General features: G+C 41.2%; 1 protein-coding gene across 2 annotated transcripts in view; it reads left to right on the top strand.

Annotated features, from left to right (window-relative positions):
* Nucleotides 1–25,220, top strand: part of veph1 (ventricular zone expressed PH domain-containing 1) — a 110,450-nt gene that overhangs the window by 64,689 nt on the left and 20,541 nt on the right. For both annotated transcript variants that reach the window (XM_016241391.1, XM_016241390.1), the window contains 4 exons: nucleotides 858–1,079; nucleotides 2,615–2,955; nucleotides 8,854–8,993; nucleotides 9,573–9,707. In XM_016241391.1, the coding sequence (XP_016096877.1) occupies nucleotides 858–1,079; nucleotides 2,615–2,955; nucleotides 8,854–8,993; nucleotides 9,573–9,707 (838 nt within the window). The remainder of the gene's footprint in view (nucleotides 1–857; nucleotides 1,080–2,614; nucleotides 2,956–8,853; nucleotides 8,994–9,572; nucleotides 9,708–25,220) is intronic.

Below are 25,220 nucleotides of genomic sequence, written 5' to 3'. Positions count from 1 at the left end.
TCTGAGCGTTTTAGTCAATGAAAACATTTTCATCACATTTACGTCATGCTGTATAATAGTTAAACTGATAAATATTGTTGTCATTTGAGAAATGTATTTTTACATTTTAGGTATTGCACTTTCACCAATAAGCACCAATCAATAGAAAGTGGACTCATACACAAGGTTTATTTTACCTCATCTAGTGTACTGATTTATTATAGGCTATTTAATATATAAATTCATATCTAATACTTCGACATGCACTCTGTCTGTCTACATTATGAGTTATTGTTGTCTCATCATCGTCTCGTCTTAGTCATGGGACTAATAAAGGATGATAAATTATACTTTTTGTTAACTAAATTAACACTGGTGTCGAACAGGGAGTTATGGGAGTTTGACTTGCTCTTTCTTTCACAAATTGTTCATTTAACATTATTTTACTGCAAAATTACATGAAATGTCCTGTTAGATATTACAAATTTTCACTATATATACAGACAATACAAGCAACGCCAGTGACGCAATGCAATGGACCCACAATTCAGTTCGGCAACGCATGACATTACCCATTCAAAGTAAATGAGCAGCTTTAATGCCGACGCTCCATGTGAATGCACCATTAGAGATTGGTGTAGGGTTAGTTGCATTACTTGTAATTAAACATAATTGTGTAATTATGCATAACTGTTGTTACTATAGTAAGTACAGTGCATGTAAGATGTGTAACAAGGTTGCTGTCAAATGAAGTGTTACCTTTAATGCTATTTCAAATATTGTTTTTAAAAAGTATACAGTATTCGGTACATACTGTTCAGTATACACTAGTGCAGTTGTATTCCATTCTGAACTTGGCCTTTATCTTTGTTCATCAGAGAGGAGGAGAAGGTGCAGGATTTGTCCAGGCCATGTGAAGCCGAGTCTAGTTCGGACATGTTTGCTGAGAACCAGCGTCTGCAGGTGAAGATCCAGGCTTTCGAGCAGAAGATGGGCGATGAGGTGGAGTTTGAGGAAGAGGGTGCTTCCCCTGGTCCTGAGAGACGCCACAGTCTGGGTCAGGCAGCGCGAGATGAGCGCAGAGAGATGAGGTTCAACAGGTGGGCCTGACCTGTGGGAATTTAGAAATAAATTAAAAGTTCAAAATTGCTGAAATGGACCTTACGATAAATAAATGATCTCTGATGTCCAAAAGCAAAACGTTTTTATGTTTGCACATGGAAAGGAATTGTAGAATGTATGGTAGGGATGCACCGAAATGAAACTTCTTGGCCGAAGCTGGAAAAAATTAAACACTGGGCCGAAGGCCAAATACCGAACACGGTTTTTCACATTTTCCCCCCATGTAGGCCTATTTTCCCACTTTTTTCACCATTGGATTAATTAAATTGCCAAAATGTGCTTTTTACTGTTTTGTCCTGCTTTTCAAATAAAATATTAATTACAAAACAACAATTTAAAAATATTCTATAACATTATAATATATAATATAATATTAACATTCTAGCAGACATTATACCAACAAAGCACAATTTAACTTAAAATGAATAAGTTAGTAAAATAATATTTTTTGGCCATTTTTGAGACTTGAATCAGGCATGTATTTTTTACTGTACAAATAAAGGCAGCCTTGCTGAGCAGAAGAGACTTCTTTTAAAACATTAAAATATATTACAGATCCCAATTTGAACACTATGTGTGAATGTTATAATAAATGTATTAATAGAGCTGTTGTAGAGTAATTATTATTATCATTATTATTGTCTTAATATTTTATTTTACAGAATGACAGTAAAATTACAATACTATCATTTATGAATGTCGATGGAGTTGTTGCTTTTTCTCGGCTTTTATTTTGGCAGAAACCCGCAGGAAGATCTCAGTGCTTCTTTTTGTTGACAACAGCATGCAGATTTATAAATGATTCTCATTACGAATTTGGGAAGATGTTTGTCGCACGTATCGCATTGTCACATCTTAAAAAAAATTCACAAAAATGTTACTGAGCAACTGACGAGTAACAAGTTCAGCGCAGATTTTCCGTTGAACCCTGGCGCAGTTCTGCAGTTTATTTACTAATCGTTTGAGGTCATTTCACGATTTCAATCATCATACAGTAACCTAAACACCAGCATCAGCCATCTCTTCTTCTCATCGGAGACGTGATGCAACACTAAACAGTCTCTCGCTGTCGGTTCTTCGTGCTTGTAATGATTTCTGCGTCTTTCTCTGATAGTTTTAAATACTTTCATGCTGCCGACATGTTTGCTGCATTAGTGCGTGCCTCTATTTGATTGCGTTAGTCATTGTTCGGTACATATTATTCGGCGAAATATTCGGCCTTTTCGCTTATTCGGCGAAATATAATATCGGTTGCCGAATATTCGGTGCATCCCTAATGAATGGTAAAGGTTTTTAAATAGCACTTGTCATTCTTTATTACATTTGCTCTGTATGTACGTATGGTATTAATTTTAGTCTTAGTTTTAAATTTAATTTAGCTAAATACCACACTGCAAAAATACGTTCTACATTTTCTAGTAGAGTATGCCACTTTTTAATAACTCACAGCCTAAAATAAATGAACTGCCTCTGAGATTTTGAATTTTGACGTGTGCTCTTCTCTCATGTTCAGGTCAAAGAGTCTGGCTCTTCACGCTGTACGCACACGATCCATTAACTCTGACAGCAGTCCAGAGGGAGAAGGGCTGGATCTGAGCACAGAACTCGGTGTCTGTGAGGCCAGTCCCAGCCCAGAGACCCGTCCTGCCCTCACGACCCTGCAGGAGAACCACAAACTCACAGAGACTCAGCCTGACACATCTGCAAACAGTGAGGGCCAAAAGGGGGTGGTTGGAGACCTCCGGGAGGGAGATAGACTCTGGATCCACCTAAGAGACAACATGGAAGAGATCAAAACCTTCTGTGCGGAAATGATCAAACAAATTCCCATACCTGAGCACTGTGTCATTGAAGGTAACCTTTCAAATCTAAGAGCAATCCACACAGCAACACATTCAAAAGTACCTTGCATTTATGAGTAGCGCAGAAGGAGAACTCGCTTCTACAAGTTTTACCACACTCTCATCCAGAAATTACTTTGGACATGGGAATTAATTTGAACATGAAAGTGTTTATACAAGACTACAACTTTGTTGTTGTTTTAGCATATATTCCTGGCATATTTTGAAGTATGCTAGAAATGTAATCACAACAGTTACATATTGCGATGCCATGCCAAGTTATCTACAGAGTGCCTATGCAATTTTGGGAGAGTATGGAATTTAATTTGAGTAATTTCCTGGTCTGGAAAACTATGGAAAAAAGAAAGCAGAATATGGAAAAATATTTGCATTTCCAGACTTTTGCCCCTATTTAATTTTCTATAAAAGAAATTTAAGAGTTTAATGAAAATAAATTTATCGTACAAGAAGTGTTTTTTCATGTCAGCTGTTTAATGATTCTTTAGTGATTGTCAAACACGACTGAATTAATTCAAGGTGCACTTTTTCATTAAGTAAAAATGCAGGTTATATTTTGGGTTTCTTCTCACAATAGCATCAAATTACAGAGCCTCTAAAGGATCTTTGCAAAAATAAGAAAGGTAACACTTTATTTTAAGGTGTCCTTGTTACACATGTTACATGTACTTACTATTATAATAACAATTAATTATGCATAATTACATGCAAGTAACCAAACCCTAATCCTAACCCTAACCATATAGTAAGTACATGTAGTTAATTAATAATACTCAGTACTTAAATGCATAATTACACTGTAACAAGGACACCTTAAAATAAAGTGTAACTATAAGAAATATACAGACTTTCATGTGCATATGAGAATCATTAAACTTAGCATATAGGATGATGCTCACTGAGCCACCTATTGCTCCATCAGCTCATTTCGCAGTGTGGTTTTTTGTCCGCCACTGAGTACACGTTAAAGCAGACTTAAAGCCTTGAAATATGACGTACTGCCCTAAAGAAAGTCACATTTTGAACACTTTTTTACAGTACCAGTCTTTTTTATAGACCCTTGAACTTAGCAAATAGGACAATGCACACAACCATATTGTGCCATCAGCCCATTTTGTGTCATTGTTTCTCTGCCGCCACAGAAGATGCATTAGATTGGACATTAGGCATTGATATTAGAGGTACTACCCTAAGGAAAGCCAAATTTTGAGCTAATAGATCTCTGTTAATTCATGTGCATCCATGCTCTCATTTTCTGCATAGTAAGATGGCAAGTTATAGTACAGGTGCATCTCAATAAATTAGAATGTTGTGGAAAAGTTCATTTATTTCAGTAATTCAGCTCAAATTGTGAAACTTGTGTATTAAATAAACTCAGTGTTTTATTTAATACACGAGTTTCACAATTTGAGTTGAATTACTGAAATAAATGAACTTTTCCACGACATTCTAATTAATTGAGATGCACCTGTATATATAAAACTAGAAATTGTAATGGATAAAAAATTCCCATGCGCATGTGAGTAGTTTCTCGTGTGCATGCAAAAGTCAGTTTTTTTATTTTATTTTAAGGGACTCTGTATGTTGTCACTTTGAGAAAATAAATGAATAAACCCTTGAGAACATAACAATATTTACAGATGACTGTACCATATACCAAATATAAAGCTGAAAATAATGCTCCTGTGAACCATTTATGTTAAATATGGTCTGAAAATCTACTGAAAGGTTTGGAAATTTGAGTCTGGAAAAGTGTGGTAAGGTTTAGCACATTACATTACTTTTTTTTTTTTTTTTTTTTTGTATATTATATTTAGATTTAGATTACAAAATTTTACTTGCTGTTTTTCATTAAATTGCTTGACAGGAGCTATTGCATTGTTTGAGTCACCAGGCAAAACACGATTTTAGTTATAATATTAATTATTACCCATTACATTGCTTATTGACATTTTGTGTAGGGAGAGTGGTGCTTGCCCCAGAAAAACTCCAGAATAGTTGAGCAATATCACAACAAGAGTGCCATTTTTTCCTGAATATATGTGACCCTGGACCACAAAACCAGTCTTAAGTCGCTTGGGTATATTTGTAGCAATAGCCAAAAAAAACATTGTATGGGTCAAAATTATCGATTTTTCTTTTATACCAAAAATCATTAGGATATTAAGTAAAGATCATGTTCCATGAAGATATTTTGTACATTTCCTTCCGTAATATATAAAAACTTAATTTTTGATTAGTAATATGCATTGCTAAGAACTTGATTTGGACAACTTTAAAGGCGATTTTCTCAATATTTTGATTTTTTTGCATCCTCAGATTCTAGATTTTCAAATAGTTGTATCTCGGCCAAATATTGTCCTATCCTAACAAACCATACATAAACGGAAAGCTTATTAAGCTTAGCTTTAGATAGTGCATAAATCTCAATTTAAAAAAATTCACCCTTATGACTGGTTTTGTTGTCCAGGGTCACATATACTTGAGATAATGAGGAGTGCACAGCTGAACCAAACTAACTAATGATTGTAACCATGGTAACTAAAGAGTGGCAGGAAATCAAACAAAGAAAGGCATGAACTGAAGAAATACAAACTAAAAGTCCTTGGACTGAACTAGCCTGAACATAATGGTGACAATTATACAGTTCAAGAATATTTAATACAAGTTCATATTAAGTGAGTTACATTTTGGACACAGTATTATCTGTTTTTGGCCAACGAAAATAGTTCCGAACAAAGTCACGGCAGAACTTTTGCATATCTTAAAGCAAAAATGTTTCACTATTGCATGAATCTGTGCTCTTGAACAAATCATTTTAGTGAATGATTAATTTACCTATTCATAAGACAGTGACATGATTTGTTTCTGAATGCTCCAGCTGTTTGAACTAATTGGTTGAATGAATGACTCAGTGACTCGCAACCACCCACTAAAAGTATAATTTCATCCCCTAATTTCTGTCACTGCTGTGAACCACCACGCAGAATATGAAAAGATTCAGGAGTCAGCTGTCCTGACTCTGAACCCTCCTTCTCAAGTCTATTGAATTTTTCACCTGTTGTATTGCCCATCAGGCATCTATAAGTCCAGTGCTTAGTAAAATAATAGTACACCTCTTATCAAAAAGTTGCATGATTTGAAGTATCATTCACGTCAATAGTGAAAATGCAGGATGAGTTACTTGTTTAAGTTAAATTCATAAAGTTAAGGTTTTGTTCAAATCTGTAAGTATGAACAATAGTTAGAGGGATACCTGCCTTTTCAAACACCACTAATTATCATCTATCAGTGCACAGCTATGGGTGGCAGACAGATTGAGGTGCAGCTTGGCTCTGGTATCCAGATGCAAAGCTATTTTAGTCATCTCCCCTGCGCTGGCCTGTGTCTCTGCCTCCCCTTCACATTATTCAACAGCTCTCCCACTGATAAACTGTACGGTAATCGATCAGTTGGCGACCTGGTGAACTGGCAGAATACATGTGAGTGCGTTTATGTTTGTGTCAATGTGAGGGATTCAGTGCAGTCATACTCAACACATCATGGAGGATCAGCTAATGTCATAGTCAGTGGTAAAGCTGTCAGAAAGGATTTTGTGAAAGATTTGTTGAACAGTGTCCAATTATTGGCAGACTTCACAAGCAGAGAGCAGATCTCTGGTATTCTGCTCTAGTCCTTTATGATATATTTTTGAGCATTTAGTCTATCCCTTTTGAAGCACACAACTAGAGTGAGCAAATAGCATGCGAGTGTGGATGTGAAAAGGCATTTCATTGGCTAGAACCACTGAACAAACATGCCTCTTCACTACGTAAGAAAGTGTATGGAGTCTGTTAGGCCAATGTTTCCCAACCGGGGTGCCGTCTGTCGAGAGCAGGGGTGCCGTGTAAAAAATCATTTTTTAATATTTTTAAATTGCTAAAATATTCAAAAAAGCATCTATTATATAATATCCATTTCTGATGTCACCAATAATTAGAGATGCACCGAAATTTCAGCTGCCGAAAATTAGTTCACCGCTCAGGATTCACTTTCACGTGGTGGGACGCTCTGTGTATTATCCCGCTCTATGCGTGTGCGCTCCGCTCAGTTGCTCCACTCGTATTAAAAATATCTGTATGACATTATATTCTGCAGTTCTTCCCTGTTGTATCGAATATCTATACTTTTCAAATGATCATATCGAAGTTAGAAATTCAGATATTGTGACAAAATTAATTTTGTAGCGTGCCACAAGTTTGTTAAAATTTCCAAAGGGTGCCGTGTCAAAAAAAAGGTTGGGAAACACTGTGTTAGGCAGAAGAAGTAGCTGATTTATCAATATGCAAAAAGACATAAAGATGTTATTGAAGTTCATAATTTTTTGTATAGTTTGACAAGTCATGCTCTGAGCAGTCAACAAAAAGGACAAAATGCATCTGCTTTATTGTGGATAAAACGTTTATAATGTTTAAACACTATTTTTAGAGTCTCTTCTGGGATGTGTAGGCATGTACATTTTAAAAAGACTTGAACAAACCTGTTGAGTAAGTAATTCAATGACTTGCTCATAAGAATACATTCACTGGTTTCCACCTGCTGGTATCTTAATGTTACTTACAGAAAGAGTCACTGAACAAGTCAGTAAACTAATCTGACTGAACCTTTTTAATGAACAAAGTCAAAAGATTTGAGTGAAAGATGAAACAAACATCAACACCATTAATTCCAAAGTATAATTCGCTTGTCCACATTCTACTCTGTCTTACAGAAGCTGTTTTTTTTTCATCTTTCCTGTTCCATGAACTCATTTTCTTTTACAAGAATACACTCATTTATCTGCAGCCCATCAGGATTTAGTTATTCCAAGAAGCCTACTGTTGTTTCTCTCTTCTTCTTTTTTTTTTCTTTTTACACTGATTTCATTAAACAGTTGATGCATAATCCACATGTCATTGAGTAAAAAAAAAATAATAATAATAATAAAAAAAGAAAACTAAAGCATAATCATGCTCCAAGTATTGTTTCATAAACACATATGGAGAGTCGAGGGACATTCAGGATGATGCTACACTGGCAGGGTTGCATATACCAACCGCAACATAATACTAACTTCACTCTTCCTCTCCCTCACTCATATAGTGTCAATGAAGGCCAAAGAGAATGGATGATTAATGATGTTTATAGAGAGGCTGATTTTAAGTGATTTGTATAATCAATAGACAGAACAAAACGACACAGTTATGAGTAGCGGTTTACCGATATAGGCTTCACAATGGCCGATGGGAATGCTAGTATCTACAGTGACGGGTGAGATTAAATCTTAAATAGCACAACCAAATAAATAATTACAATAAACCTCCCAACCATGTGACCAACGTAAAATGACCAAACGCATTAGATAGGTAGTCATCAGTCCTTGACGTGCCGTCTGAGGCTTAGACTAGGTGGACTGGGCCAATATAATGCCAGTATATATGCGGATCAATTTAATGATAGCAAATGAGACAAAGAATACTTATTTTCACAATATTTAATCATATTTTACTAAGGCTGTTTTGACACCAGGCTTGTTTGGACCGTCTGTTTAGTAACCTGTTGCATTTTTTTCCCTTAGTTTGGTTCATTGTGGCATACAGGAACATGGCAATCAGCCCGAGATCGACTAAACGTAACATTGTTTCAGAACAAAGCAAATGATCTACAGAGTGTCTGGTTTTACTGATAAATACTCGGTTGTTTTCTTCTGCTGTGGTTTGGAGTCTGACTACACTATTGTATTACAAGATGGTGCAGTTTAGCTGCTGGGAGTTTATTTTAGGATAGTTTGTGGTTTTGGGAAATCGGTTCCATTTCTGGCAAAGGAATTCATAAGCAATTCATGCTCCTGTGTTTATGTGTGTTTGTGCTCCAGACTCACATCGTGGCTGTGTAGCTAAGCTGTCATTCTCCTGTCCACTGAAAGGACACTACTGCCTCTACGGGAAGTCCTGTTTCTCGCTGTGTAGCCACCAGCCACACCTCTGGATCCAAATCATGCTACTGGCACTGCAGGTAACAATCGGACACGTTTTTGTGCCACAAGATGTATGGCTGCGTCTGTGTTTGTACATGCTTAGCTATACTTGTGAGGGCCAAATGTCCTCATTTATGTAATAAAATATCATGACAGCCACTAGTAAGGACAGGCATTTAATTCGTCTGAATTTTGTTTATATATTCAAATCTAGTGATTAGTGATGGGAGAACGGAACCATTTCAAAGCTTCAAATCAATAAAGGCTTTATTTTCCATGCTGCTATGTTTACATTGCAGAGTTTGGGGAATGACATCTGTATTCAAATCGTGACTGAATCAGAAATTGTGATGATTGACATAGACGCGACATAACAACGGATGGGACTAAATAGACCTGTGCATTAAGTCTCTGAGTGTAAATGCATACTAAACGCTCTCTCACTTGATCTATTATGTGTAATGTGTTGCTTTGTTCTTTATTTTATTATTTGGGCTTTGTGGTTAATCTTATCTTACCATGAGCAGCAGTCAGTGTGATGCTTGCCTTAGCAAACACCACTAATTATGAGTAGCGTGTATCTTGGCAAGCTAGCAGTGTATCATGTCTGTGTGCAGAGTAAAGTGAGCGAGGCGTTGTGCTGTCAGGATGAGTGTGTTAAGCAGCTGAGGAAACTTTGGGAGAAAACACAGCTGACGGGAGCTCACAGCTTTGAACTGGCCATGACCCAGGCAACTGTTCCTCACAAGAAGGTAAAGTCCTCAACCGTTTCTCTTGTGCTCTTCCTCTTTTATTCTCTCTCCATCTATCTGTCGCTCACACAAACACATACTTTATGAACCAACACGCATCCACTCACTCAGCACTTCTCTTCACTTGAGAAATCACACTGGATTTGGCTTCACAAGCCAGTCCATATGATTTTGAGTCCAACTTGATGTTTGAAGGGATTGTTCACTCCTAAAAAAGGAAAAAGACACAATTCATGTGCTGTGTTCTAAGTTTTCTGAAGCTATGCAATTGCAGTCATGCCAAACGTCATCAGTTATTGTATGTAACATGACATTGTGAACCGTAAATTAACAATCTCATAATGCTTTATCGCATGCAATAGCAGGGGGTGTTAATACTTTTTCCCATGCAATTGTGTTGGCAATGGCCATTTATTGACAAGCGTTAGTTTTCTCAATGAAAGCTGAACACAAGTGTTCACACGACCAGGTGGAAACAGTACGTGCATCTAGGCTGACCACTTTGGATCGAATCGCTGAAAATGCATCTTAATTACTAACCCTATATTGTGATTAATTCTTTATCACGATTCATTTTTCATATCCACAGTGCATAAATCCCCAGCTCTAAGCTAGATTAAATAAATAGGAAAAATCAGTCATCCTCCCCCTTCCTCGCTGCGGGGACATTATGAGGAAGAAGTGGCCCAGCAGGATAGGAAATGTATGTCTGATCCTGATCAAGGATTACAATTATGCCTTTGAGGAGAATGTATGGGTTATCACAGTGGAAACTATTTATGCATGTGTTAAAGGAACACTCCACTATTTTTGAAAATAGGCTCATTTTCCAACTCCCCTAGAGTTAAACAGTTGAGTTTTACCGTTTTCGAATCCATTCAGCCGATCTCCGGGTCTGGCGGTAGCACTTTTGATGAAAATGAGCCTATTTTCAAAAATAGTGGAGTGTTCCTTTAACAGCAATCTTGTCGTACAAGTCAAAGTTTTCTGTGGAGATCAATAAAGAAAGACCTACACTAAAGTACACTCTTAAAAATAAAGTTTTTTATTGGCATTTATGGTTCCATGAATAACTTTTAACATTCATGGAACCTTTTCATTGCACAAAAGGTACATTAGATAATTAAAATGTTCTTCACACTAAGAAAAAAATGGTCCTTTTAAGAACTGTTTTCTGAAAGGTTTTTTGAAGAAGCCAAAAAAATAGTTCTTCTATGGCATTACTCCAAAAACACTAGTTTGCAAACTGTATTTTTAACAGTGTAGATATTTAACATCGCAGAGCCCAACATATGCCCTCCGTTACAACCACATCCATGGTGGAAAACAGCCATGTCATGGAAACTGTGACGGGTCAGAGGTCATGCTGAGACGGGGTTGTTTACGTTAGGTCATTTCCTCTTTATGGTGCCATGTGAATCCAAGTGCTCGGATGATCTTATCAAACATTGTAAATGTCAACTCTGGAATAATTACATAGTACAGCTGGTGTCTTTTGTGTCTTTATGCTCTCTTCCTTTTCTTCCTGCCATTTCTAAATCTTTATCGTCCAGTGAAGAACTTTGTGTGCACGTAACACATATGGTATCTGTTTATGTTGGGCACATGTGCACATGCAAAAATACGAGGCAGGACTCTAGCAAACCCATCTTGAATGCACTCGTAAACATCCCCCAAATGATGCCCTAACCCCTGACATTTCCTTTGATTTGCTGTCTGGCCTACGTTTAAAGAGACAGCTTTTACCAGCATTGAAAAGTTTATATCATAAAAAACTGGATGAGTTTGTAGACATACTGTAGGCATATGCAACCCCATATAGTGAGACAAATGTCCATGTATTGGGGCATTGCAAAAGGTGTCTTTTTTTCTTGGCTAGTAATGATGGAAATGTTGGTTTTTTTTTGTTTTTTGGTTAAGACTTTAAGGTTTGAGTCTATACGGAGTTTGACTTTAGGGGGAAAATGTGAAACTAGCCCCTCATTTATACAAGTTAAAAATAAAAGAAGATTTAAAGAAAATCGCAAACTGGCTATAATGTAACAGTCAGTTTTGATGCATCTCAATATGTAATGACAGAATTACATAATACTACATTGTGAAAAAAAAAATCTGTGAAATTAACAGTAAAAAAGAGCAGCTGATATTACAAATATAGTATTAAAAATATAGTAGTAACATATTTAGCTTTATGGATTGAGCACAAATATTTTATTAACTCACATAATGTTAATATTACAAAGTACTAAAAAATAAGAAGAAACATAATTATCAAAAACCATCAAACGTGAAGTGTCACATAGGGAATCCGGGAATGTCAATTTACGTTTTTTCATTGTTAATTATAAGATGGCGTGTTCTTTTTCACTTTGAAAATCTGCGTATTTTAGTCAGCTAGCTCTGTATACCGTTAGGGATCTTACTGTTAATCAAATTAGCAGTTTTTTACTGTAGCATTGTACTTTAACATTGTGCATTGTATTCGACGGTGTTTGAACAAGGTTGGAATTTGAATTGAATTGATAATTTTTGCAAAAATTAAGAATAACAAAAATAACAAAAAACAAGAGAATAAAAAACCCCATCCCATTCATATATATAAAAAAATCTGTCAAGGATAAACAAACACAGTAAAGCCTGTAGCTTAAAGTCCTTGAAGCTTTCCAAGCTTTTAAAAAAAAACTCTGCATGCTCAGGGAACAAAGACAAATTTCTGGCATGTACTGTAGACAGGCCATGGGTGTACATTTTTAATTTTAATGAATGAATCATTTGTAAATTCTGTTAAAATGCCTGGACTACTCACTCAGTCCAGTGTTCAGTCATGTCCAACTCATGAGCCAAGAACCAGGAAGTAATATGATCATGTTTGAGTTTGAGTGCTAACTGTACTGTTCATAATGAGGAAAGTTCCCCAAATACACAACAGAATCATTTGTTTTATCAGTTTGTTTCCATTCTTTAAGGTCAATGTGACACCAAGAATTTGAGTCTGTTAGTGTAACGCCAGCTTTAATAGGTGGGAGGACTGGTCACAAAAATCATGTTTAAACCCGTTTTAGTGGATCAGAGTGGACAGTGGAAATTAGATTAAATGCTAGAAGGCACCGGGTCATATGCCACACAGGCTTTAGAAAGAGAGTTAAACTCATCAGCAATATGCCTTTGCAACTATTAGATTTTTTTCTCTCTACTTAGAAAAAAAAAATAAGTAGACAAAAATAAAATTGCAGGAGGTCTTAGTGGAATTTTCACCACACAGCATCTTGAAGGCATTATAAGTCACTTTGCTAATGATAGATCACACTGAAATAATAGTAAATAATGGAAATTGTTTAGAGAATATAGAAAAGCCCCTTTGACTCACATCACTGTGTTTTACTGACTGGTGGATGGGATCCTATTACCATCCCTGTGTGAGTGCATATGTGCATGTGTTGTGTGTGTTAGGCAGACTGAGGCTCTATAAAAGGACACTGGGAAGAGTGTTGCAAAAGTATCCATTACAAACAGAAGGACCTCTATTACTTTTCCGGTCTCCACAGGATAATGATGACATGTTAGCTAGCATGTTGTAGGCCCCATGGTTTTGGCTGCCCTCCCCTGACACTTTTGCACATCTGGGGCTTAGCGTTTTCGGCGCACATGTTCACTGGGGTTTTGAGAGTCAAGGTTGGTGTTGACGTGTTTCTTTTGACATACTAGAATAGCGTAGTCCCATTGTTCAGCTCTGTTTCCCAACACTGGCAGTCTGCCGGTCCGGATTGCCCAACATTTTGGATTAGAATAAAAAAGTGAAAATTAACTTCCAGGCATGTTAAACACTGTCGGGGACCTCTCTGATAATTATCCAACCACCCTCAATGTGTTATATTTCTCTGTGATTCACTGGACTGACTCATCATTTCCTGTGTGTCACTCAAGTCATCTTGAGTCATCAGTTTACAGATTGAGTTTGTGAAAGCGTTTGTGAATGATTACGTGACTTCTTAATAGTTCAAATTTTGTATTAGTTAAAGGCATGTCATTAAACTAATTTTATGATCCATTCTTGTTTTATGAATGACTGAACAAAGATTTCTGTTCCTTCATTGAAAGTGGGTCATATGACGTTGCTAAAAAGAACATTATGTTGTGTATTTGGTGTAATGCAATGTGTTTATGCGGTTTAAGGTTAAAAAAACACATTATTTTCCACATACTGTACATTATTGTTGCTCCTCTATGCCCCGCCTTTCTGAAACGCGTCGATTTTTACAAAGCTCATCGTTCTGAAAAGCGAGGTGTACGCGTCACACACGGCGGGCTTGAGTGAGCGGAGGCCGGTGGGCTTGAGTGAGGATCGGCCGGCGGGCTTGCGGCAACCACACGTGAGGACCTCGGGCTGGACTCCACTTCGTCCACGGTGAAAGCCGATTCGGCGATCCACAGCGCGAAGTTGATGTATTTCCTCAGCGACCAGCACGGATCAGCTCTAGGCATGACGAAGCGGATATCATCCTCTTTTGGAAGGCCAAACAAAGTAGTTTCGCTTTCACAACGAAACACACAGGGACTCTACGACATGGCGGCGGCAACAACAATACTACAGCGAGAATAAAAGTTAAGCTTTCTTTCTTTGCGTGAACATTTGGGCGGTGTTATGCAAATCTTCCCATACAGTGACGTAGACATGTGGGGGAGTGTTTAAACAAGGCGTTTTAGAAGGGCGTGGACAAGTCTTAACTTTTATAAAGAATATCTCTTTGCGTTTGAGACTTTAGTCTTTGCAACTTTAGGGATCTTATCTATGCACGAACAGCTTGTAACACTCCAAAGAGAAAGGACCATTTGAAATTGCATCATATGACCCCTATGATTAAGCTCTTTGAAGAGATACTATCACTTTAAATGATTTAGGATTTTATTCACATATATACAAAGTTCTGTAATGAAACTCTATATGGATAGGTTCTAACCCAATCTGATATAATCACATCATTATTCACATGACACAGCTGATTGGTTACTTTTCATATCAGCAGCCATTGAGCTTGCTGCTCAACACTCAAATACTTGGCTAGTGCTTGCTGTAACTTCAGAAACCCTCCACTTCCCCAGCTCCACCTGCTATGGGGTAATTTCATGTATGTTATATATGGGGGTTATTTCATATATGTTATATGTGCAGCAGCAGTATTTCTTACATGCTCACAGCAGCATGTCTGTGGATGTATTGGCAGTAACAAGTCTCGGTACTTGCTCTGCTGCAGAAGCAGCACCGTAGCAAATCTATTCTGCCAAGACCAAACACATTGACACTGTCATGTATATTACCATGCTAAACTCTCAGAGAGTTCTCAAGACAGAAAAATGCACATAAACACATAAAATGCACATTTATTAATGCACATAAACATGGAGCACATCAAATATTGTTGATGGTAGCTCAACCATTGAGACACTAGAACAAACCTAATTGATTCTTGCATGTGAAGCAAGCACATTTGTGTCATGCCCCTGGACTGGTTTTGTTGTGTTTTCCCTCCCCATGTGTTCCGTGTCCCAGTTAATTGACTAATTTCATGCACCTGTGTTCCCATGGTTGCCCTGTGTTTAAAAGACACAGGGCAATCAGACCAGACCAAAACAGTTACCTCCGAGTGTCTACCCTTCGTTTTTGATTTCGTCCTTTTTCCCCTCTGTGTCTTTTTTTTCTGTTGTGTTCCGTGTATGGATCCCTTCACCCGTCCTGAATACCTCCTCCTCCTGCTGGAGCAGGGGGAGAGATCGCTCGAGGGCCACACCAAACTGTTCCTGGTGCTTGCCAACCTCTCCAGCTACACAGATGATGCGCTCTGTGCGTTCTATGATGCGAGCCTAAACTCGGTGTACAGAGCGCTGTCGTCCGAGGAAGGCCCTCGAGCGAGTTTCGCCGCCTTTGTGGAGTGGACTCCAGAGCCCAGCCCACCATCTCCCCGCTGCGCGGAGCGCAAGCATGAACCCACTGAGGACGAAGAGCCAGTTCCCTCTGCGATCAACGAGCCAGCGCAGTACAGAGCGACTGAGTGGAGGATCGCCAGGATGAAGTGCCCAGTCCATCCGAGCAGGTGCGAAAGCCGCAGAGTGGAGCTCCGCCCCCTGCACCACGGCTGAGGGTGAGCTTATGATCGACCTGGAGAGAGGAGAGGCGGAAAATAACTTAATTGACTGGGAGGCTGACCTGCTCCCTCTACTCCCTCCTTCTTCGGAGCCCTCTGTTACCCCTGTTCCCACATCCAGCCCTGAGTGGGCTGCGGTTCCCACATCCTGCCCGGAGAGGGCTCCGGTACTCGTGTCCAGCCCAGAGGGGGCTCCCGCTCCTGAGCCCTGAAAGCCCGCTCCTCCGGCTGCACCTCGTCGCTCCATCCCACCAGCTCCGTTGCTCCTTCCTCCTGCCAGCTCCACCTTGGTCATCAGTCGCTCCGGCTTGTGGCATCCCCTGGCTCGTTGGCTCTCCGTCTCTGCCTCGGGCTCCTCCACCACCTGCTCCGCCGGTGTTGGTCGGCCCCCTGGAGTCGGTGGCCATGGCTCTTCCCTTTGTCAGCTCCAACGTGGGTCGACATTATGGCTGTGGCCTGGGTCCAGCTGGGCTCCTCCTGCTCCGGGCCCCTCCTGTTTCCTCCCTGGCTCTTTCCTCCTTCATCACCGCCCTGGACTCTGTCAGCCCGCTCCCCCCTCCCTGGTGGAATTGTTACGGCACGGGACGCGCCTTCCGGGAGTAATGTCACGCCCCTGGACTGGTTTTGTTGTGTTTTCCCTCCCCATGTGTTCCGTGTCCCAGTTAATTGACTCATTTCATGCACCTGTGTTCCCCTGATTAACCTGTGTTTAAAAGTCCCAGTCTGTTCAGTTTGTGTTTGTCTGGTCTACTTGTTGGATGTCGTGTGTTTCCCGAGTTCCTGTTGTGAATTAACCCTTGTGATTCAAGTATTAAAGACTGTTGAACGTTTCTCTGCATCTCCATCGTTCCTCCCCCAGCGAATTGTGACAATTTGTGTGTTCATTCATTTTTGAAATGTCAATATTTTGTTGTAATGGTCTTTCAGTGGAAGAACATAAATCTCTTAAGTTTCATTAAAAATACTTTAATTTGTCAAGATAGTCTTATGGGTTTAGGATGTTTTAATATGATCTCTGTTTAAAATTGCAGTGCAAAAATGGTGATCTAAACATTTGTATGTAACTTGCTACAATCCTATTTGGTCAAAATGATAGTTCCTCTGATTAAACAAAAAAAAAAGATTTTAAATATTGAGATATAAATTAAATATATATATTAAAAAATGGCTAAAATAATAAACCTGATATGTGTTGGGTCCATTTCATCTTGTCCTGGTGACATGGCTTAATTTGCACTTCTGTACAAATTGCGTGCTAATGTTGTTATGCATCATCCATTTGATATTGTAGTTTGCAGCAGCTAAATATATTCAGACTTATGTGAAAATGAAATGCTTTGAGTTCACAAAATGTTATAAGTGAACCACACACTTTCCAGCTGGCCATCTGAATGATGTTGCTGTACGGTGTCATTTATGTAAGCAGTCATGCCATTGGTGGAGCCAGAAGTTGACATACTAAGCCGCTCATATATAGAGATTTTTTATAGCATTACAGAGACACAGTGTTTACACTCTTGTGGGAAATCAACCTAAGAAATGGCTACTTAAAGTTGTCACTGCATATTAAACTGAGATAGGCAAAAGTATTTTACCATCCAAACAATGACACACATCAGCTTTAACTACCATTTATACTCAATTTGTCAATTGTTCTTCTGATTGTGGGATTTTCAGAGAATCTTTGAAAGTCTACATGTGCAAATACGTCACCAGCACATGGTCTGTCTACAATCTAATATATATTTATACGGATACAGATGTCTGTTCCTGATGTAAACGTCTCTGTTATAAGCATTTATCCAACCATGACAAACAGCCAAGGCTGAGATTTTGCCTTAGACAAGTGTTTAACCAGACGTCTTTATTGTTCAAATGTAACACAGTCCTCAAAATTAATTATTGAAATTATTACTATTACCCTAACCCTTAGCCGAACAGACCTGCTTTCATGGTTGGGTTTGGACTCAAGGAGTGTTTTAATGACTGAAGTGCAGGGTGCAATGGGCTTTTTATTAATTCAAAAGTAAAGTAAAAAAATAAGAACAAAAACACTGGATCCGCAACGAGGCAGGACAGGACATGACCCGGCAACACAGCAACATTAAGGCTGTTTCACACTGAGAGCAATGCGAAAAGGCATTAGGGTTAGGGTTAGGATTGATCGCCTTCTGCTAATTCACACCTGCACGTTATGTGGCGCCGACCAACAATGCATTTTCCCTCATGTATGTATCTCATATATGACTTTAACATCGTCTGCTGCTCAATATACAGCATTAAATTAAGATAAATAAAGTTTGGTTCTACACCAGAATCACAAACTATCTATAATGCTTACAAAAATACATCTTAAAATATGATTAGAGATACAATTAGCATCAAGCTACACTTCAAAATTTATGTGATTATTGTTTTTGAGCAAAACTCACTTTAAACCAGTGTAACAAAGTTCGTAGTGGGAAGAAGGAAGTGACTCAGGTAGGCGGTTTGGAGACTCGTGGCTCTTTTATTTCTTTGCTTAAAGTTCAACAAAACACAAACGGGCGCAGTCAGCGCGTCCTCAGTCTGCCCAGGGCATAAACTCAGTTCATTCGGTTCTCCTCCTCCAGCTAAGGGATGGCTACGAGTCCCAGTCTCTCCCTACCACGTTCTCCAGTCTGCCTTTTATCCGGTCTCTGCAGGCTAATTACTGCAATCAGACACAGGTGTTCATCATTTTGCACTTGACCTACTTACTCACCGCTCGTCACCCGTCCCTCTCTCCCGCTGCAGACTTCGCTGCGGCATGCGGGCGGAGGATTCTGTCCATGAGCCGCTGAAAAGTGGCCGGAGCCCCGAACAACCCGAAAGGAAGGGTAAGGGTGTAATCCAAATGGCGTCGTGAAGGCTGTCTTTTCTTTGGATAAGGGCGATAAGGTGATCTGCCAATATCCCTTGGTTAAGTCCAGTGTCGAATAAAAGCGAGCTGCGCCCAGCTGATCCAGCAACTCGTCAACCCGCGGCATTGGATAGGCATCGAATTTCGACACCGCATTCACCTTGCGATAATCCACACAGAACCGAACCGAGCCATCCGTTTTGGGTACCAAAACTATCGGGCTCGCCCAATCGCTGTGGGATTCTTCTACTACTCCCATCTCTAACATCGCCTCTAATCCTGCCTGAACCACTTTCTTTTTGTGTTCCGGCAACCGATACGGCCGACTGCGTACCACCACGCCCGGCTCCGTCTCAATATGGTGCTGGATGAGATTCGTTCGACCGGGCAGGCGTGAGAACGCATCTGCAAACTCGGCTTGCAATCTTGCTACATCAGTGAGCTGGGAGGGCGAGAGGGGATCCCCCCCCTGGGGCCCGAGCGAGAGATTGGATCTTATTGGTCACCTCTGGCCCGAGATCTTCCTCTCCACTCACTGCCATCGCCAGCATCACAGGTTCCACCTCGCTCCACTTTTTAAGGAGGTTAAGATGGTAAATTTGACGTGCCCCACTCCTGTCCGATCAAATAACCTCATAATTAAGATCGCCCACCCGCCGTGTGACCTCAAAGGGTCCTTGCCACTTGGCGAGTAATTTAGAGCTAGAGGTAGGGAGTAATACAAGCACTTTATCTCCCGGTGCAAAATTGCGTACGCTGGTTCCCCGATTATACAGCCGGCTCTGCTTGTCCTGGGAACAAATTCTCCATAGAGAGCTGCCCCAATGTGTGGAGTTTTGTTGTCAGGTCCAGCACATGCTGAATTTAGTTTTTGCTATCCGAAGGTCCCTCCTCCCAAGCCTCTCTCAGGACATCCAAAACCCCACGGGGCTGGCACCCAAAAAGGAGCTCAAAGGGGGAAAACCCTGTGGAGGCTTGCGGGACCTCGCGCACAGCGAATAATAGGGGTTCCAGCCATTTATGCCAATTTTTGGTGTCTTCGTGAACGAACTTCCGAATCATGGTCTTCAACGTGCAATTAAATCGTTCCACCAGACCATCTGTTTGTGGGTGATAGACGCTGTTGCGGACCGATTTAATGCCCAATAACTCGTAAAGCTTGCGTATTGTACGTGACAAACGGCGTGCCTTGGTCAGTGAGAATCTCCTTCGGGATTCCCACTCGGGAGATTACACGAAACAGGGCCTCCGCCACACTTTTTGCGGAAATGCTGCGGAGTGCCACTGCCTCAGGGTATCGCGTTGCATAATCCACGAGGACTAATACAAAGCGATGGCCCCGTGCCGACCGTTCTAATGGCCCGATGAGGTCCATACCAATTCTCTCTAAGGGCACCTGCATAAGCGGAAGAGGGCGCAACGGCGCTTTTGGGGAGGCCGGGGGATTCACTAACTGACATTCACGACAAGCCACGCAACACCTGCCCACATTCTCGTGAATGCCCGACCAAAAGAATCGGGCCAGTTCAAAGTTGCTGCCTGTCCCAAATGTACTGCCATAGGATTACAATGAGCCGCCTGGAAAAGCATTTCCCGACGGCTTTTAGGAACTAACAACTGGGTTGTACCCTGTTTTGTCTGAGCATCTTGGGTCACTCGATACAACCTATCTTTTAAAATAGCAAAATAGGGATAAGAAGGGGGCCGTGCCGGCTGGGGGGGCTGTCCGTCGATGGAGCAGACCTGTTCAAACGCATTTTTCAGCGTCTCATCCCGAGACTGCTCCAGGGGAAAATCATCACGCTCCGGGAGGATTAGCCTCCCGGCTGTGCTCGGTTCCCCTGTCGCAGGCTCAGGCGGTCGCGGTACCGCCTCCCCTGCCTGCACGGCCGCCTCCCCTCCTCGCTTCTCCTTTCCCCAAGAGACATCCGCACACAAATACCCCAATAAGTGATTAAAAGCTGGCCTATTGGTTCCTAGAATTAGCGGATGCCTGAGGTGGGTTAACTGCGACCTCCACGTTATGCTTTTGACCCCGGAACTGGATAGCTAGGAGCACTATAGGATACCTCACCACATCCCCGTGTACGCACCGCACCTGAACCACGCAGCTCTTATCCAATGCTACCGGCTGAATTAGGCTTTAGGCTTTGATGGATCGAGGTCTAGTTACATCCTGAATCCACCAAAGCCCAATAGTTACCCCCCTTAATACTCACAGGTATTTGATACAGGCCAGCTGGACCGGGGGCAGCCTGTGGGGCATCCATGACCCGGATCAGTCACCTCCATCACCGGACACCGATCAATAAAGTGCCCTGGGTCCCCGCAACGCCAACAGGCCGGCCCAGACCTCCCCGCCGCCCTGGTGGGGGGAAGTGAATCAAGCAATTGGCCTGGAGAGAGCAGAGGAACGTTAAACCCCGAGGAGCTCGAGCTGGCCGGCCCCGCCCCCATGGAGAGGGGCCACAATCCCGCGGACTCTGGCGCCGGACCGCCCCTCCACCGGGGCTGCGCTCGCAGTGGGAGATTCCCCCGGGACCTAGGGAGAGGGACAGGTTTAGAGGTAGGAGAGGGGGGGAGAGAGAGAGAGAGAGACAGAGGGCAGAGATATGATCACATGATGATTAACAAATCTAGAGTGAACGCGCTCTGACTCAACACTCATGCATGTGGAAGAAAACAAAGTGCTCTTCAGATCACATAATTCAGTAGGAAATGAATAGAAATTATATTCTGTATAAAGAACATGCGAGAATAAAATAACAACTCAGCATCCACTCTCTTCTCTTAGATGATGTTAATGAGGGGAGGACAGGTGGGATAAACTAGAAGGGCGGGGTTAAGACAATAGATTAGAGAACATATGGCATAAGTCATGTGCTCACACAAAACATGACAATATGAAAGCACGTGACCAATGAAAAGCCACACAATCCGTGTGCTGCACCAAACATGACAACACGAGCACCCGGCCAATAAAAGCCAGGTGCTTGACAAAAACACAAGGCCTGACAAGTACACACAGTGAGGGAATGAACACTCAACCCGTGTGCTTACAATAAAAACAAAACATGCAGTATGATAATGAACCAAAACCAAATCAAATGGGAGATCCAGATACCATGCTTCACAAACATAATGCACCACAAAGACGAGAGGGTGCACAGGCAGGGCTCCAACAGGTTGGGGATCCTGGACAGAGCGGAGCCGGAGGAACCGACCAGGGGGCTCCAGCGGGTCAGGAGGCCCGGTAGATGACAAGGGCAGAGCTGGAGGAACTGACCAGGGGGACTCCGGTGGGTCAGGAACCCCAGCGGATACCCAGGGTGGAGCCGGAGGGACAGACCAGGGATGCTCAGGAAGATCAGGGACCCCAGATAATGACCAGGGCTAGAGCAGATTCCGGAATGAAAGGGAAAATGGGCAGCTCTGGGATGGCCTTCATGTTCAGTGGCCAGTTGCATAAACTTAGTCTCTATGTTAAGACTTTGTCTTAAGAACTAGCCTGAACAACAAGCAGTTAACAAGGGGTAATGGGTTGTATTTTTTGGATTCAAATTAGACCAGTCTGCGTTTTTATGGAACCGATTTTGATTTATAGCCAGTCTTTAAAAAAAAATCGATGACTAATTTGTAGGACTAGTCTAAGTATTTTATGCAACTGGCAACAGAACCACCAGACTTGGGACCTCCAGAAGCACTGGACTCGGGACCACTGGATTTGGGACCTCCAGGAATTTTTAAGCAAAGGGAGCCCTCCTCTTCCTCAGTTTGGGAAGGGGAGGTGGTGGCGCAGAGTTGCCCAACTCTGGGAAAGCTGCAGTAAACTCAACCACCTATGGGGGAGTCAGGTGAGGTGGACATGAAGCATGAATGTTGGGACTCTAAAGTAGAGGTCTTCTCGGGTCCTGAAATCTGTACCCGACCCGAATCACTTCTTACCCGAACCCGACGTGCATAAATTAATTTTTTTTAAAGAAAAACCCGACCCGAGACAGACCTGATGAAATTAGACCCGAGTCCGACCCGACCTGACAGCATTTAATTTCTAAACCGACTGGACCCGAATGTAAATGGCATTGACGTGTGTACAGCCTGCTGCCCCGCAGTCAGTCAGGAAAAATCTGATTTGGCCGCTTCTCCATACTTTGATTTATTTAACATTTATTCAATTTATTATTAGGCTACTTTATATTAGGGCCTGCCTGATGGATACAAATAATGTCTGAGCTCGGCTTTCTATTGTGACCAGTGGATTTGAAAAATAAACGTGACAGTTTGAAAAAAAAAAAATCGATAGCCTAATAATTAATGGATTCGCTAGTGTTGTCTGCAACCTGATCTCCGGCGAAAGGCTTCTGCACACAAAAAAGAAAAGCCCTATATGAACAGGCAGCATAGTGAAGCGATTGGATTTTCGTGATGGATCTCATACCTATAAGATGATTTCTGTGTGCGAGGTTACAAACGTAGCCTACGCTCCTTGTCTATCTGCGTTCCTCACTTAACACGAAAGTGAAAGTAGGCTACGCATTCGGGATAGTTTAAAAGAATTTGGGTCTAATTGGGTCTATTTGGAAAAAGCATGTTTATTTTAAATTACCCGAGACCCGAGGCCGCTAATAACGAAAAATCCGACCCGTGTCCAAGGTACTCGTCGAAGTTTTGGACCCGAACCCGCTTGGGTCGGACCTCGGGTTTTCGGATCCAAGTGGACCCGTGAAGACCTCTACTCTAAAGGCCCCGATATACTCAGAACAAAGTTATTTTTCGTTCTTCGTTTATCGGTAAAACGAAGTTCGAAATACGTGAGCAGTGGTATACTGTTATCGAACATCCCGACGCTGCCCACTCTGATGAAAGCAACGTTTATGTAAATATGTAAATATGTGCGGCGCGCTTTCCTCTCAGTAACAAAATAAACAAAACATAAATGGAGAAAACAGCAAGAATATTTTTTATAATAATCTGATCATAGCAACATGGGTATGTTTGTGAAAGCTCTGTAAATTAGCACTCCTGTAAAGTCACGTCACGTGTATTTACATGCCACTTTATTCAATATATTGCTTAAAAGCAATCAGCAATATTAAACATGAAAACACTGTCAGTGTCTCATTTCATTAGAAGCAGAACTTAATTTGCTACTATAAAGCAGCTCTCCACTGTGTTCATGTTTTTACCCGCGGACATCTCACCTCCAAGGACTCGACAGACGAAAGGAACCCAGAGAAGAGTTCTGTGTGAAAGAAGGCGGAGCCTCAGCGCACACCTCCTATGACGTAATTGTCATGGACCAATGTAAGTACGAAGGCCGGAACGAACTTTTCCGGAAAGTTTGCTTTGGCAAGCCATTTCGAACTCCCAAAACAAACTTCGTTTTTGGCCGGATTTTGTTCGAAATGACATCACATCAGTTCGTTCTTCGATTTCACTTGAAGTATATCGGGGCCTAGACACTGAACCAAACAAGACAGAAGTGTTGAGATCCATACACCACGCTCCGCACACACCACAAGGACGAGCGAGTGCACGGCATGAGCAAACTTGAAGCTGCACACAAAGACAAGATGATATATGAGTTCTTAGTCACTAAACTAAGAATAAGCCCAAACTAAATGACAGAACCCTGACACCTGCAACCTAATTTTGGGTTAACAACCAGATCAAGACCACTACCTTAGAGTGAATGATTTGGGCAAATCCTCTCCAGCTCAGATTTTTTGAGCCCAGCTTTTAATAAGAAACATAAACCACAGCACAAATACCCCCTACTGAACTCCACATGTGAAAACATGTACACACACACACATGGCCCTCATTTAGACCTATGTACTTGACTCATCTGTAAAAAAAATACATCAAATACCATTTGTGCTATGTAAAAAGGTTTTCCTGTCACAAATAATCAAATGCACATTACATTTCTTGCTCAATTCTTACACTGATTTAGTTGGCATGAAATAAGTGAAGGCAGAGCACTAGTAAGATGACTGGACTGTTCTTAGCCAGAGAGGCTGTCCGCGGGGGTTCGATAATGACATGCATCTATCTACAGGCAAGCATGAAGAGAAATTTAAATATAAGATGTATGATGGATGGTCTTTCATCTCCCTCTTCTCTGAACTTGGAGAAATAAAAGCTCTCGATTGTGATCACTCACAGGAAAGGTGAAAATTAAACTCTTGTCTACCCCTTGTGTCGGATTACTCTTAGCTCTGAACAACTTGTATCATGTAGATCTAATGGAAGTTGTTTGGGCTTTAGTTGTCGTCTTGACCACTCAACTGAAATTTGAAACGGGTTTCTTGAAGCAATTTCTTCTCTAACAAATTTGGTGTCGGTCTATTGTCTGGGGAAGTTGGCTTTACTGTGTCCCCCACCTTAATCTAAGTAATGCGCTGCCATGCTGAAGGAGACGGTGAAAACTCTTTCATCTCTCTGAGCCTCATGCCTGAAAAAGCTGGAATGACTGATGACCTGGTTTTA

The sequence above is a fragment of the Sinocyclocheilus grahami genome, unplaced genomic scaffold (genome assembly GCF_001515645.1).
Source record: "Sinocyclocheilus grahami isolate Dianchi unplaced genomic scaffold, SAMN03320097.WGS_v1.1 scaffold621.1, whole genome shotgun sequence".
In the NCBI taxonomy this organism is placed as follows: Eukaryota; Metazoa; Chordata; class Actinopteri; order Cypriniformes; family Cyprinidae; genus Sinocyclocheilus; species Sinocyclocheilus grahami.
The sequence above is the reverse complement of the archived record's forward strand: the minus strand, read 5'-3'. Positions and strand labels throughout refer to the sequence as shown.